Raw genomic sequence first — 15,984 nt, 5'->3', positions numbered from 1 at the left:
GTGCTGATCTAGATAAGGGCAGTGAATTAAGGGGAGGAAAGTCTCTGACCTCGTATAACTTCGTATAATGTATGCTATACGAGTTATAGTTTTTTTTTTTCCCCTTCTTTTCATTGCAGTAGTTTTATAATGAGAATTTTTCTGGGCTTCAACTGAAACTAGGCACTGCTGCATCCAGCCGGATCTGCCATAGGGGAACAATGAACACAAAAATATGTCAGATGCTAGTAAAATAGGCAGGCACTTTTCAAATGTGTGCAGCAATAGATATTGGTAGAGAAAATACTGTTTTAATAAATTGTTCTCCAACTACATGAACATTAAAGGAAAATGGTAATAATAGCCCCTTTTGTAGGGGACTTCTGGGCTGATCTGATTCCTGCAGGTGAGAAAGCTGAAGATCACAGATTTAAGACCTGAGTTTTCTTCTCATTGGAGACAAAAGAAACTATATAGGCAGTACTTCTGTAAGTAAAACAGTGTTAGCTCTATTCAGAGCATATGCTGACTGAGGATCACAGAGTTATAGATGCTCTGTGGCAGGAATGGAGTTACCCAGTTTAAATTTGCTTCTCCTGAACTCCATCTTTAGTCTCGGAGCCTTTGGCTTCTGTTCCATCTGAAGAGCAAATAGGCTGTCAGTATATTTTGTAAGTGAGGTATTTACATTTCTTTGGTGCTCCTGCAGTGTGTGCTCAGGAGAATCAAACTTGCACAGTGTCAATGGAAAACATGTGTTTAAAAATTCAAAGGCAGCATCTCTTACCTTCACCTTGACCGTCGTAACTGCTTGGAATGGTAAATAATTTGACCCATGCTGGAAAAAGGCAAGGGAAGGAGTCAAAGGAGGATGTTTTATCATGTCAGGTGGACGTTCTGTTATAGCACTCTCCGGATGACAGTTATAAAACTTACCTCCTGGAGAGGCATTGAAATTTGCTGCGATCTAGTTTTAATCATTTTGAACTCCCTTGAGATGAGGTTAGGAGACTTCTGCCACTAGATGTAATTGCTCATTCGTTATTAGTTGGCAGGTGCACTGTAATTATTAAGAATTGGATTCAATTTTTAATTCTCTCAGTCTGAAGCTGGCTTAGACCACTAGCTCTGGGACAAGCGAAAGAAGCATCTGTGAGACAAAGAACAGTGTGGAAGGTTGCCTACCCCATGAGGTAGGCTAGGATTAGAGTTGAGAATGTTTCTGTTTACTCTTTTCCATGCATAATGCTGAAGAATGTCACTTTTCATTTGACAAAAGCTTCTCATGTCACCTCTGGGAAAAGAGAAAATAGAGGACTAGAGATCCAATAGAGATAAATAGAACAGAGGTGCCATGTGAAACCTGGATCCCCAGTAAGTGCTTCATCAAGTGCCCTAAGATAAGGGATTCATCCACAAAACCAATTGCAGAAGATTTGCTTACAAAGGATGATGTCTAGAAGGGGAACAAAAACAGGGTTGGAAATTGCCTACGATAAAGAAAAGGTTTTGAAAGTGCAAAACTCACTGTACTGGAGTAACGCTGCGTTGTATTTTTGTGTCTTTTCTGTTGATGTGCTTTTCTCACAGGAGCTGAAGGAGTGCTCTGGCCATGTGTTTGTGGATTCTGTGCCAGAGTTCTGTTTGCCAGAGGTGAGTTAATTCAAAGCCTTACTTAAAAATCAGTCAGTGTGGGAGAAATTGGCTTAATTATTGTTATTAGCAGATTCCTGCTAATTTGTTGTTACTCTGTAAATGATAATACTAAAACCCCTGTGGTCAAGTGAAGGTACCTCTATATCTATGACACTGGAAAAACGATGGAAACGGCCCTTTTCAACAATGGTTTGGAGTGATCTGGAAGGTCTTCTTGAGCAGATCCACATCTCACAAAAGAAGAAGAAGAAAGGTTTAACTGTCCTTTGTCATTTGCCCTTTAAAGACAGTATAACTGAGCCAGACTTGATTATGTCAGAAAACATGTGCTGATCTAGATAAGGGCAGTGAATGAAGGGGAGGAAAGTCTCTGACCAGAGAGGCATGGCCTGCCTTTTGGAGCTCCCCTGAGGAGCCTGTGGTTAAGCTGCTGTTTGAAGCTGCTGGGCTGCAGTCAGTCCTGCTGTTCTGCCTGCAGCAAAAGTTTCACTGCGTTTTGTGCTATTCATCAGTGCCACTTCGAGCAAAGAACTGCACCTTCATATCCACGTAGACACAGCTGTGCAAGCTGCTGCAGCTTTAGTTGGTTTGGCCAAGAATTTGTGTCATTTTACAGGAGAAAAAAGAAAAAAAGGAAAGGAAAGCAAGGCTATTGAAAGCATTTGAATTAACTGGGTTTACCTCTCTGTAGGAGAGCTGAAAAATAAAAAGGTGAGCAGAGAGTGGTGAGGATGAATGATTGTGAATAGTCTGAGAACAGTATCCTCTTTCCTCAGCTGTGTTCAGGCTGTGATAACATCAGTTCTTTCATTTCATGTTGGGATTGCTTTTGGGCAGGGATTTTTTTCTCCTTTCTGCCTGGTCTTGTTGACATGAACTGCAAATCTGTCTTGGAAGATTGCTGTCAGCTTGCTAGTTTACTAGCAGTGGTGTTTATGCCTGTTGACACCGTGAAACCCACCTTATAGCTTCTGGCTCTTGTAATCTTGATTCTTGAAAGTAAGGTGGCAGCTCTGATGCTGGTTTTGGGGAACAGTATCAGCAGGTCTCTGTGCAATTGCTGTTTTCCCCCAACAGGAAGAAACACAACTCGCTCACCAAAACAACCCAAAATGATATAAATGGGTGGGGGAAAAAAAAGCCCACTCAATTCTGCGTTCTTGTGTACTTTCTGCTTAATGTCTTGGAGAAGAGCGGGGATCTAGAAAGCATCTGTATGGGCAGAAAGTGCCATTATGTTCCAGATTTTGGGAAGATAGAGTGCAGTTTGAATTCCCTTTGGAATTGAGGCCATACATAGGAATGATTTCCTGCTGGGATTTAAAGTGCTTCAACTCACCTTTCTGATTACTTTATTTGTCTGGAAAATAACCCTATCCGTAGCTCAAAAATGGCTGTTGGGGAGCTGCAGCTCTATTATGCCAGTGCCATCACTGAACATTTTCCAGCAGTCCTTGTAACAAGAAGATGGCAACCAGCTGCATGTGTCAACATTTTAGGGGCTGTACAAATATCCTCTCAAATGCTTCATTTCCTCAGGTTCCCAGCAGATGCCAAGTGCTTGAAGAGAAGACTAGGATAGTGACACACAGCACACTTCTCTAGCTTTACATGCTGCCTTGTCTGCAGGAGCATGGCCTGCAGGCACATCAGTAAAGTAGAAATATTGCTGGTGTTTGGCAGCATGGGATAAGAAGGAGCTTGTGTGAAAAAGGCTTTGTCCTTTTCTCGTTCCACACCACTACTTTTGAAGAAAGTTGTCTGCAAAAGCAGTTAGTTTCAGAATCACACTATCACTTCCAGGAACACCGTTGCCAAAGAAAGCCGAATTTTGAACATAGTCCAGAAGCCACAAGGTGATAAGAGGCTGTCTCAGCAGCAGAGTACACTTCCACATGTCAGAGTGCTGCCCTTTCTGTGCTTGGCAACCTTCTGATCTCTCTCACTTCACATTCAAGAAACATTTATAAATCTCTTCTCCTCACAGGCACTTTTACAGAGATTGCTGTGAATCCCTGGGAAGATTCTACTTTGTTTTGGTTTTGACACCCTTTTCATCCTATTAGTAAATGCTTCTAGGATGCTGAGATATGGGACACTTAAGCTTGGAAAATGGTAGTCTGTATCTTCTATCCCCCCATGGCTTGCTGGGCTGGGATTCAGCTCAGGCCTGGAGTGACTCCCCATTTGGTTCTCTATAGTCTAAACACAGCTGAAAACCAAACCATGAAGGACCAGCTTGGTAGGAGCAGGCAGCAGCAGGCTCTTTGATACCATGCAGTGTATTTTTGCCTGGCAAGCTCTGTAAAATAAAAGGTGTCCTGTCGTGAATTGAAGGACAGTGTTCACTTACTGTGCTTAGATTGGAGATTGTGCTCTAAAATCAGCTGTGATCATGGATTGAAACCTTGAATGCTTAGTTGGGAGTTAAGCAGCTTGTCACCAGATCACCATGTCAACCCTCTGAAAGTGACCTACTTTCCTGCCATTTTTATTCAAATTGCTGGACCGAGCCTTGTAATCAGATAATATGTGCTTGATGAGTGTTGAATTCCATTAGCTGCTCTATAATAACTGAGTTGGAGGTCATATATCTTGTAAATTTCTGGCTTGACACCATTTGTGTTATAGCATTACCAGTAAATATTTCTAATTAAAATTCCTTTAACAATGTGTGAAATCTTCTCCTTTCACTCTCTGAACTACTGTCTTAACTGTCACATCAAAACAAATTAGACCCACCCATCTGTTTTGTAGTATCATATGAGTGAGCTTAATCTCTAGCTGTAGAAAATGTGGGTGATGAAGATGTCAAGCATTTAGTCTGGGAAAATATATATAAATTATTGTAAGCATATGAATAAATACAGTGTACATTCATCTCACTCCTGGGGTACTGTACCACATGCAGCATAAAAAGTATGAGACCCACTGATAAATTGTTAGTGAGGAAGTGACAGTGGTTGGGCAGCCATCGTTCCTCACTAAGGAAGTGCGCCCATCAGTTCTTTGATAAGTGTAATCATAACGCTGCTCCTAGCAGCAGCCATTTTGTTACAGGAAAGACAGGCAAACGCAGGACCTGGTTTCCTTTTTAGGTCTGAAAAGGGAATAATTATAGAGAGACTTTTAGAAAATCCAAGTTTTCCTGTCATTGCTTAAACTGTCTGAAAGAGTTATACGTTGCTTATCTCTTTCCTCTGTTTTCAGACTGAGCTGCTTGACCTCTCCACAGTGGATGTAATCTTGATCTCAAACTATCACTGCATGATGGCATTGCCCTACATCACAGAGTACACAGGATTCACTGGAACAGTGTATGCCACTGAGCCCACTGTTCAAATTGGCAGGTAAAAAGCCCCTTGCTATCCTCTGCTCCTCTTTCATCACTGCTAAGGAAAAGGTGTAAAGGATAATACGGGTAGAGGAGTAGTGTCTAAAGTTCCAAAGAGGCTCTTAGGCAGTAGCTGAATACCAGCCAAGTCCTTAGTGCTGAAAATGTGTTAACTCAGTGTTTCCCAAACTCTGGAACTGCCTGTCATTTACAGCAGATGTTTTGTGTTGAGTCCAGGCAGATGTGGAATAGTAGATCTTGGGTGGACAGAGATACCTTGAGCAGCAGTTACCGTGTAGCCTGCTTCAAACCTTCAAGAACCATGAATCAAAGATCTTTCTTGTCCTCTTTGCTCCCCTTAAACAAAAGAGAAGTCACCAATATTTTAATAAATGCTTTTAAGATTATTGCCTTGTTGTTTTTCAGCATTTGAGATTCATACCAGTCTCCACTCCGTGGAAGGGAATTCAAGCTGGCTTCATTTCAAATGACAGTTGAGATTCTCTCATAAGCTCCTAACTCTAAAGAGAAGCAGAGAGAAAAGCAGCAGAAATATGAGACAAGTAGAAAATGCAAGGTGTTCCAGTGCTGTCAAAAAGTTAGCATTTGATTGTCTAATTTGGTAGTACTTTCTTTCAAAGTTTGTTGATCAAATAGGTCAATCCCAGCAAGCAAAGGCTGCAGCTTTCTTCCTGGATGTGTCTAACACAGTTGTGCTGTGTGCATTTCCCATACAGAGCAACTGCCATGTTCAATAATTAGAAATCAGATTAAGCTGTGGTTTCTGAACTTCTGATGTAAGCACTTCAGGGTAGGAACCTTTGTCTATTAACTTTCCACACCAGAATACAAACTTTCCACGACCAGAATAATTCTCCTTTTGTTTAAAAACAAAAACTAAAGGCTCTTGAAAGAGAAAGGAACTATGTAAATATGAACTAGTAGTAGATCTTTGGGCTCTTGCTGGCCCATAGCTGAAGATAACAAGCATAGGCTTGTTGAAGGGTAGACTCTGGTATGGTTCTCACCATCTCAAGTAAATCAGTGTACTGTTCTTCTACAGTTAAATCTGCCATTTCGTGCCTTCAAAGTAAAGCATGTGTACAACTGCAAATGCTGCTTACTTTTGGGCAGTGAAATCCATATTAACAGTTTGTAATGACTGATGTTTTTCTGTGTCAAATACTGTACTGTGCGTTTGTAGATGAGGAGGGTCCCTCTGACAATGTGCTTGACTCCTGAAAGTGGTGAACAGACAGACATCAGCTGACATGTTTTCTTAATATATTTTATCTCATTCCTTGTGGCAAGCAGGCAGTAATGTAGAAATCGTCTTGTATAGCAGGAGAGATTTGGGAGTTCCTCTTGCCCTTCTGCTTTCCCAATAACCCATAACCCAGTAGGCCAGATCCTTTTACTGTCACAATCAGTCAGATAGAATTGGACTAGCTGAAATTTGATGTACACAGCAGGAAAACAGGTGTAGCACTGATAATTGCTGCAATGCCTCTGGAGGAGGAAGCCTTCTTTGAAACCGTTTGACAGTGTTACAATTCATGTGATATTTTGGAGTGATTTGGGACAAATCAGGTTATGTCTTATCTGAAAGGCTGCAATTCCAATAACTTCGTTGTTGTTTTCAGACTTCTCATGGAAGAACTGGTGAATTCCATTGAACGTGTGCCAAAGGCTCAGTCTGCCTCCATGTGGAAGAACAAGGAGGTACAGAGGTAAGGAACAGCCATCTGTGGAGGGTGACTGTCCTAAAACTCTAAAACTCTAACCAAACTTTAGCATTAAGTGTAAAAATTGGTCAGCTGCCACCACCTGAGGTTTGATTTGCTAATGCCACTAAGCAGCAAGAACAGTTAAGTGGTGTACAGGAACTCCACAAGCTTGGTTCTTGGTAGAAGATTTGGTAAGGCACATGCCTCCTCTGTCTTCCCTCACGTAGCATAGCTCTATGATGGTAGATAAAAATGGAGGATTTTTGTTAGCATCATAAAAAGTTGATGAAATTAGCAAGCTGTTTACAACACAACATTAATAAGTTTAATAGTTTTAATTTAAAATGATATTTGTGCTCGTGTTTACCAAAATGCTGAGAAAGTAGGCAATGAACTGTTGGAAGTGACTGGGAGCAAACCACAGTGCAGTGCCATCTTTCCTCCCAGGTTGCAGCCTCTTTCACACTTGAACAACAAAAAAGTAATTTTTGTTTTTTTTTTTCCCTACTGTTTTAAAGTTTAGAAACAAAATTAGAAGCTTTAAAAAAAAAAAAAAAAGTTGATTGGAAATTCAAGCTCTGTTATTTCTGTTACAAAACCAAGATGCTCAAATGAGGTGTTCAAAATTCTACCTCTGGAATTTTGGAAGTGTCTGTAATCCAAAAGTTTTTCTAATAGTTTACTAATAGCAGCTAATGCTTTCCTTGGAAGTGAAGATAACTTTAGGTGCACAATATGTTCCACAGAAGAAATAGTTTTGTTGCTAGCACATTTTAAATACAGACTTGGTTAAAGAAAGTTATTTTTAAATGCTGCTTTGTGCATTTTAAATGATCTCTCATTTTCTATTCTTAATGTGGCGTGATTTAAGAGTTTACTAAAAATGAATTATTTCCCAAGTTGTAAAAGTAGCATTTCAATATCACAAAGCAAGGAAATTAAAAATCCAAATTAACATATGCTTGGCTATATAGTATACTCCCCTGCTGAGCATAGGAGCAGTAACTCACATTTCTGAAGGAGGCAAGCAAAACAACGGTGTAAAACAAAACCAAAGATAAGGTTGATAAGGATTTTGTCCTGGTTGAGGTACACTCTCGTTAAAGTGGTGTCTTTTAATTTTGAAGTCTGCTGGCCTGAGTAGAATGACTCTTGAGGCTCACAGTTGTGTGATGAAAGAGGGCTGGAGCCATTATTCTCGTCACACTACTGCCTGTGTTTTGTATGCATGGCTTAGAGGAGGATCATATATCTTAGAGCTCATTTAATGTCACTTTCCTGGTGGTTGTATTTTAGAAAAAGTGCTGGCTAGCACTTTACACACTGTTGACTATTCCGAAGTGTACTCAGAGATGTGATCTTTGTTCTGATTCAGCTGCCACAGGAAAAGTATTTTTTGTCTCCCTTTGCTCAGGAAGTGCCCTAACATCCACAGTTCCTCCTTTCTGCTGTCAAGTAGCTGTTATAATGAGATACCAGTGGAGGTGGGAGGGAAGTACAAGAGCCCACCCCCTAGGAGGGACTGAACCAACCCTTCTGCGCCACTTACAGGATCTCTGTTGATCCCATAGCACTGCTGCAGCATGATGTCTTGCAGGGAACCTCAATCAGACTTCAGGTCCCCCAACTTATAGAGGTAAAATGTACACTTTATCCAAATACAAGCCAGAGGCAGAGCAAAGAAATGATAGAAGGAAGATAACCAAATGTAACTGGCAGCCCTGCAGCTGTTATACATCTTCCTATTCTAAACTCAGCCTTGAGGCTGGTAGGAACCAGTGGTTTCTGTGAGCTGGAACAGGATAGATCTAAATTCTCTTTCCAATTGAACCTGCCTGTACTATGAGTTTCCCTTCTTCACCTCCCTATGCCTCTGTTAAATGGAACTCCTACCCACCATAATGGCTAACGGGGGCTTAATTAATGTTTGCAAGATGTTTTGAGATTCCTGGTGGCAAGTGTCGTGCAAGCATGAGTAGAACTGATTATTATAGCATGTGAGCAAACATCCACGGGTCACAAATTAATACCTGGCTAATGGCACATGCAGGGTTAGGCTGACATCCATTATTTAAGAAAAAGTGATCCTTGGTGTTTTGTTTTGTTTTGTTTTTTTTGAACTCTTGGCTGTTGCTTGAAGGGAGTATTTATTACTTCTGAGTCTAACTGTAATTTTTCAGGCTGATCAGTCATACTGCTTTACAATTCAGCTAGTTCTACTCTGAATAATTAGTATAAAACACAAAGTATTTTCATCTTCATTAGATTAAGCATTGAAGCATTTTAAATGCAAATGCTGTGTAAAATATAATAAGTTCATTATTGTGGCTTACATTTTGCTATTATCTGATCCAGTCTAAACTAATTGCCCAGCAAGTTCTATTGCCATTGGTTTTTGTTTGAAATGAGCAGCCTCATGGAAGCTCTCTACTTGCTCAGACAGGTTATTTGTGGTGCTGATTAGGATTCAAGGGGCTAAGCTGGAAGTTTGCCTTACGAAAGACATTTTGGTGACTACTTGATGTTCTCTTACATCTTTCCAAAAGTGTCTGAAACAGAGTATTCCTGAAAGAGGGTAGCAGACAACAAGGGCACTCTTCTGACTGTGCAGATGCCCAGTTAAGGATACAAGGCCCTGAACTACTTAGGCATGAATTTTTTTTTATATTAAGGATCAGATCGTGCTGCTTCAGAATACCTCCCTGTTCATGACTGTAGGTTGTCTGTTCCTGAATCTACCCACGTACATCTGGTTGTTACGAGGTGATCTGAACAGGATGTTACTGTAGTGCATGGTGGAAGGAAGGGATGCCATTCAGAGGGACCTCAACAGGCTTGAAAGGTGGCCTGGGTGAACCTGATGAGGTTCAACACATCAAAGTACAAGGTTTGGCACTTGGGCCGGAGGAATCCCAGGCCCAATCCATACAGACTGGAAGAAGCAGCCCTGCAGAGAAGGACCTGGGGGTCCTGATGGTTGAAAAGCTGAACATGAGCCAGCAGTGTGCTCTTGCAGCTCGGAAAGCAAATGGTATCCTGGGCTCCATCAGAAGAGGGGTGGCCAGCAGGGACAGGGAGGTGATTGTCCCCCTCTACTCTGCTCTTGTGAGGCCCCATCTGCAGTGCTGTGTCCAGGTCTGGAGATTCATGATCCTTGAGATTCCTCCCAACCCTGGCCATTCCGTGATTCCGTAGTGTTAGTAGCTTCACTCACAGCTTTAAAATATCCTCCAGGAATGGGTACAGATTTTAGAGGTGAGGTGACAGGTTGAATGCAAGCAGGGGCACATCTGAGGAACCAGGAAAGAATGAAACAGCTTGGAGACTGGTCACTGGTCTCTGTTAGGAATCAAGGCATATTTACAATGGAGCCACAGAGTCAAGGCTAATAGGAACTTGCTTCTATCAGCAAGGACAATTCCCCACTTTTCTCCATTACCTGGAGATATATTCTCCCCTTCCCAGAAGAGAAGCTCCTGAAAGCATCCAGCACTAAATGCTTCTTATGGTAGGTTAAAGGCTTTTACAGGCAATTTGCTTCAGTGCAGTGGTGGACAACTATCCACATTGTTTGGCCTTTTGTTGCTTATGACTTCCCAAAAAAGACCTTGAACGCTTTGTTTGTTTCCTTAAGCGCAGCATGCTTTCAGCCAGCAAGTGCTGGAATTACACTTATCACACTAGACCTATACAGCAGGCTTGGCAAGAGCTGGTCTTAATCCTTTCTTCACTATCTTAAATTATGGAGGAGTTCAGTGACCTGGTAGATATAACAATAAATTAAATTCTTTTAAACAAATTGATCAAAGAAACTTCACCAATTTCCATAAATCTTTGGAAATTGGTTTGAATTAGCCTTTGATTTAGCATTGGTTTAATATACAAAAAAAAAAAAAAATCCCTATTCTTCTTATGCATTTGGCAGCTGTGCTGCTTCCTGCCTCAGTTCATGTTGCTAAGGAAGATTTATTTCCCAGAAGTTAGCCATCTCTCTTACAGCCTGTGACATTTCAGTTCACTTCTTCCCTTGACAACGCTGTCCAGCTAACTTGCAGTGTCTGTGAATAGCAGGATGGATGGGTTTTTCTTTGGTGTAAAACATCTTGAATACTTCCATGTAGGGGATCTCAAAGTGCTCTGCAGTGTCAGCTGATGTACTGTTGCCAGTAGGTTCTGAGGGTGAGCAGCATATCTGAGTTGAAGGCAAAGAATCTGGAGTGCAGGGACACATGGTCCTATAGGACAGTGGTGTCAAAACTGAGAGCAGAGCCAGTGTTGGTTCATGTTCTGGTACCGGTATTTGAATCACAAGTTTGGAGCTTACTTCTGATTTTCAAATTCTTAGTTTTAGAACTGGGTTATGCAGAGTAGACACTGATGGAAGTCATCTCTACTAATTCTAGTAGTGCGTTTCATGTTGACATCCTTCATTGGTGGCAAAAATAACACTGGAGTTGTTAGAACACCTTCACCTCAGCTACTCCGAAGAAGGCTGGATAGGATCAATAATAAGAAAGCTAAAGGTGAGGTAAAATGGACAGTGTGATTCTACCTCTCAACATGCAGAAAGCCTTGCTCCTCACTTTGAAGCACCACACATATTTAAAAGAAAAAGAAGGAAAAAGAGAAAATCCAATCTCTAAGGATATGAGGGGGAATGGTGATCCATCAGGAAGTTCTGAAAATGCCCAGATCCTTTTGACCTTTGCAGATTGCTGCCAGCCCCTCTGAAAGATGCAGTGGAGGTGTCAATGTGGAGGAAGTGCTACACCATGCCCGAAGTGAATGCTGCTCTCAGTAAGATCCAGCTGGTGGGGTATTCCCAGAAAATTGTGAGTATCAGCAGAGTTTTCCTCAGGTCAACAGTAACATCTTGTTGCTTTCCAGCTTTCTCCCTACAAAAGCCTGAAAAATGCCCTTCCTTTTCTATTTTTCTTCTAGATCCTGTTAAAGATGTAGTTACTCTGACCTGAGAAAGTAAGGCAAGATTGCAAGATTGTGTATTATTGAAATGCACCCTAGTCTGTCTCCCAGGAAGGGTTGTTGTTTGTTGAAAATCAGGAGTATCCATTTGTCTCTCCTATTCCTCAGGGGAAGCCAATTTTAAGGCGTACCTGTGAATTTAGAATTGATGTCTGGCCCACTGAGAGCTTGGAGGATGTACCAAATGAATGTATCCTTTCTGTCTGTAAGCCACATCCCCTTCTGAGTTACTGTATCTCACTTCTGGGAATCTTTTTGAGTGCTTTAGCCTCCGCTTTCTTTTACAGAACAAATTAGGGATTGTAAACAAAACCTAATGGTTCAACCTGAACTTCAAACACTGCTTTCCCAAGGTTCTCAGCTAAGGTTAGTTGTATCTAATGCTGCTAACTATAATCCAGTGTAGTTTGTAGAATGAACTGACCAACAGTTCAGTAGCCTGCAATACACTCTTATGGGCAGCATGTGTACCGTGGTGCCTGCTATTGTTGCACACCAACATGAGGTAAGAAGGTGGATTATAGTAAATTGTATACCCAGATTTTTTGTTTGCTCCTTTTTCATTACCTAAGGGCCAATGAAGTTCAGAAACTATTGTTTGTATGTAAGGCAGTTTGAAGCAATAACCAGTGCAGCTAGGAACTAAATTGGATGGGTTTGTGTTTGTGTGCTGCTGCATTACAGCTGGTGAGAAAAGACCTTGAGCCATCACTAACATGGGTGCTGATGTAAATATCAGCTGCATTTTTTTCTAGCCAGCAGTCAGGTTGAGTGTACTTGGAATTCCTCAGTATTAATGGGTAATTACTCTTCACTTTCGGCTGTCCTCACAGTGTGGGTGAATCTCACCATGTTTTAGATCTGTACCTCTGAGCCAATTGTTCTTTTATAGTTACTGGGAGAGGGGGCAGAGACATTCCTAGAGCATCTTTTATCTCTTCCCAAAGATGACTTTTAAAACAATGAAAGTCTAATTAGTCAGCTAACCCCAAATGTGGCAACATCAGGAATGGATTGTTGTCCATTACGAACTCAGAGGAATGGAGACCTTGTTTTGAGACGCCAAATATGTACTGGGATACTAGAAAAATCATTAGTATTGCATGAATGCTTGTTCTATTATTCAGTAACCAGAAAGTACAACACATTAGTGAGGTATACATGGAGGCTTATTTTCCTTTCTCCAAACAATTCTAATACATTGCTGTGTACAGAAAGCAATAAACTTTCTAAAAACACCTAGAAATGAGACAGTTGACAGGTTGCTTGTGCTCAGAGCTGAAACTGAAATTTGGATTGAGTTTGAAGGGAGTTGTTCTTAAATCACCAGTAGGTAGCATTAAAAATACAAATATATATATATTTGTAACTAAGTGATTGGTAAAATTGTTAAGTGACTTTGTCTTTAAATATACATTTTATACAGCAAAATCTGTGAGTCAGACAGAATTTTATATCAGTACATAACAACTTGCTATGCTGTCTTTCCTTCTCTCCTGCTGGTCTATATTGATAAAATTTGCCCAAGGGAGTATAAAGTTTTCAAAGATCTAAACTCCTACAAAGTTCCTCAGTACATCAAAACCAGATGGACCACAGTTAGTTCCTCCAGTGAGAATTGTTGCAGTGTGAACTTGGCTACTGAAGGATTAACATGGAAGAGAGACCTGATGAAGACTACCTCAGGAGAAGTTTTTCTCAGAGCTTGTGTTCTGTTAGACCTGGGGAAATTAAAACAGCGGACATAAGACAAATACCAGCTTCATAAAAGCCTTGAATAGCAGAACTAGTTTAAGTTGTTATCACTGATTATAAAATAACCTGTTCTCATTTCTCTCGGGCTCTCTCAAGTTAATTTCTCTTCCTGTGTGTTTCAGGAGTTGTTTGGTGCTGTGCAGGTCACACCTCTCAGCTCAGGCTACGCTCTTGGAAGTTCCAATTGGATTATCCAGTCACACTATGAAAAGGTTTCCTACGTTTCAGGATCTTCTCTGCTTACAACACATCCTCAGGTACAACCACTTTTGGTACACTTCTCTAAAGACAAGTGTCTTTGACCAAAAAAAAAACAAAAACAAACAAACAAAAAAAAACAATATAGAAAAACCAGCAGAAGGGCTCACTCCTCTGAGATCAGGCATAGTGTGGAATCTGTACAGATGTACCTCTGTTAGTACTTGGCTGGACTTTGAATGGTGGTTAGAAAGACATAGCACCCTGGTAAGGGAGCATGTTAATAGAGAAGGACAACTAAAATTTTTTATTATTGATGATTTGGTGTTAACTTACTTTCTGCTTTGAAGTTCTCCATCACCTTAAGTAGGAAAATTTCAACAGAGTTAAACAATAGACCATTAGTGACTCTCAGTAAAATATGGATTTTTTTTTAGGAGTCTTTACAGACAGTTCGCAGACTGCTTCTATATCACTTCTGAAACATCCTTCCTTGGGAGAAATGATAGCTTACTGGCTGCCAACATTTCCACCCTGCTCTGCTGAGGGCAAAGTCTTTATAGTGCTGTAGATGTAATTTCCAGTAAATTAATTCTCTCTAGATCCATAAATTCTTCGTGCAAAGAATAGCTTGAAGTTTGCAGTACTATGTGCTTCAGAAGTTGTCAAAATAGTTGGAAGCAATATTAGCGTGAGGTATTTAAAAATAATTTAGAAAATGTGTCAGGTTCATGAGGAGTAAGTAATTCCCCCAAGGTGAGTATCTTCTAAAGAGGGTTGCTTCTGAGCACCCTTCCTTTAAAAGCTTGATCTCAAGAATTGAACAATAGATAGTGTGTCTGTACTTACCTGCATACAAGGCATCAGAGTCTCTCTCTTTTTTTCATCATCTGCCTCATCCTGGCCTGGGCAATGTTCTTTTGAGACCTTCTGCTGAAGGAACACAAGCAATATTTAACAAGGCATGAATGTTAAACTTCTGTGAGGAGAAACTTTGATCTATGAGGGACAACTGGGGGATCAGGCCCAGCCAGCATGGGTTCATGAAGGGCAAGTCTTGCTTGACCAACCTCATCTCCTTCATGATTGGGTGACCCACCTGGCAGATGAGGGAAAGGCTGTTGATGTTGTCTTCCTAGACTTCAGCAAAACCTTTGACACTGTCTCCCATAGTGCTGGAGAAAGAGCAGCTCATGGCTTGGACAGGTACACTCTTTGCTGGGTAAAGAACTGAAGGGACAGGCCCAGAAAGTGGTGCTGAATGGACTCAAATCCAGTTGGTGTCTGGTGCTCCCCAGGATTTGATATTGAGGCCTGTCTTGTTCAGTGTATTTATTGATGACCTAGATGAGGGCATTGAGTGCACCCTCAGTAAATTTTCAGGTGAGAAGGTTGGGAGGAAATGTCAATCTGCCTGGGGGTAGGAAGACCCTACAGAGGGATCTGGACAGGCTGGATAGCTGCACTGAGGGTTGAAGTTGAACAAGACTAAGTGCTGGGTCCTGCACTTTGGCCACAACAACCCCAGGCAATAGTACAGGCTACAAGAATGTGGTTTAGTGGGAAATATTGGTGATAGGTGGATGGTTGGACTGGGCGATCTTAGAGATCTTTTCCAACCTTGGTGATTCTATGATTCCATAGGAATCTTCTATAGGAAGTGGTTTGGACTGAACTGTTCATTCTACCAACACTAGTTCTTAGACCAAATGGTGGATGAAAGCCTCTTCTTTTTTTTTTTTAGCATACAATCCATTGCACTTTGCATTATTTTTTACTAACACATAATTTGAAGGATAGCTTATGAAGTAATTGAGAATGCATTCAGATTGTCCTTTTCTTGTTATTCACCACATCACAAATGTTCCTAGGTATCAGATCACTTTTGTACCCAGAGAGAGGGTACAGAGTAGTCAATGGCTCGATGTCCAGCTGGAGATCAGTGACAAGTGATGTCCCTCAGGGGTCAATACTGGGACAGGTGCTCTTTAACATCTTCATCAATGTCATTGACAGCGACACCAGGTGCACTCTCAGCAAGTTTGCAGATGACACAAAGCTGAGTGCTGTGGTCGACACGCTCAAGGGATGGGATGTGCCATTCAGACACGCCTAGACTAGCTGAGCAGTGGGCCCAGGTGAATCTCATGAGGCTCAATAAATCCAACTGAAAGGTCTTGCAACTGAGTCTTGGCAACCCATGCTGTCAGTGCAATCTGGAGGTTGCAAGCATAGAGCACAGCTCTACTGAAAAGGACCTGGGCATACAGGTGGATGGCAGCTGAACATGAGCCAGCACTGTGCCCTCGCATCCCAGAAAGCCATCTGTATCCTGGGCTGCATCGAAAGCAG

At 41.3% G+C, this 15,984-nt stretch overlaps 1 protein-coding gene across 2 annotated transcripts in view; it reads left to right on the top strand.

Annotated features, from left to right (window-relative positions):
- The window catches only part of INTS9 (integrator complex subunit 9), a 71,290-nt gene that overhangs the window by 9,165 nt on the left and 46,141 nt on the right, over positions 1-15,984 (top strand). For both annotated transcript variants that reach the window (XM_010708087.3, XM_019613386.2), the window contains 5 exons: positions 1,570-1,632; positions 4,846-4,985; positions 6,613-6,699; positions 11,408-11,528; positions 13,557-13,691. In XM_010708087.3, the coding sequence (XP_010706389.1) occupies positions 1,570-1,632; positions 4,846-4,985; positions 6,613-6,699; positions 11,408-11,528; positions 13,557-13,691 (546 nt within the window). The remainder of the gene's footprint in view (positions 1-1,569; positions 1,633-4,845; positions 4,986-6,612; positions 6,700-11,407; positions 11,529-13,556; positions 13,692-15,984) is intronic.

The sequence above is a fragment of the Meleagris gallopavo genome, chromosome 2 (genome assembly GCF_000146605.3).
Source record: "Meleagris gallopavo isolate NT-WF06-2002-E0010 breed Aviagen turkey brand Nicholas breeding stock chromosome 2, Turkey_5.1, whole genome shotgun sequence".
NCBI lineage: Eukaryota > Metazoa > Chordata > Aves > Galliformes > Phasianidae > Meleagris > Meleagris gallopavo.
The sequence above is the reverse complement of the archived record's forward strand: the minus strand, read 5'-3'. Positions and strand labels throughout refer to the sequence as shown.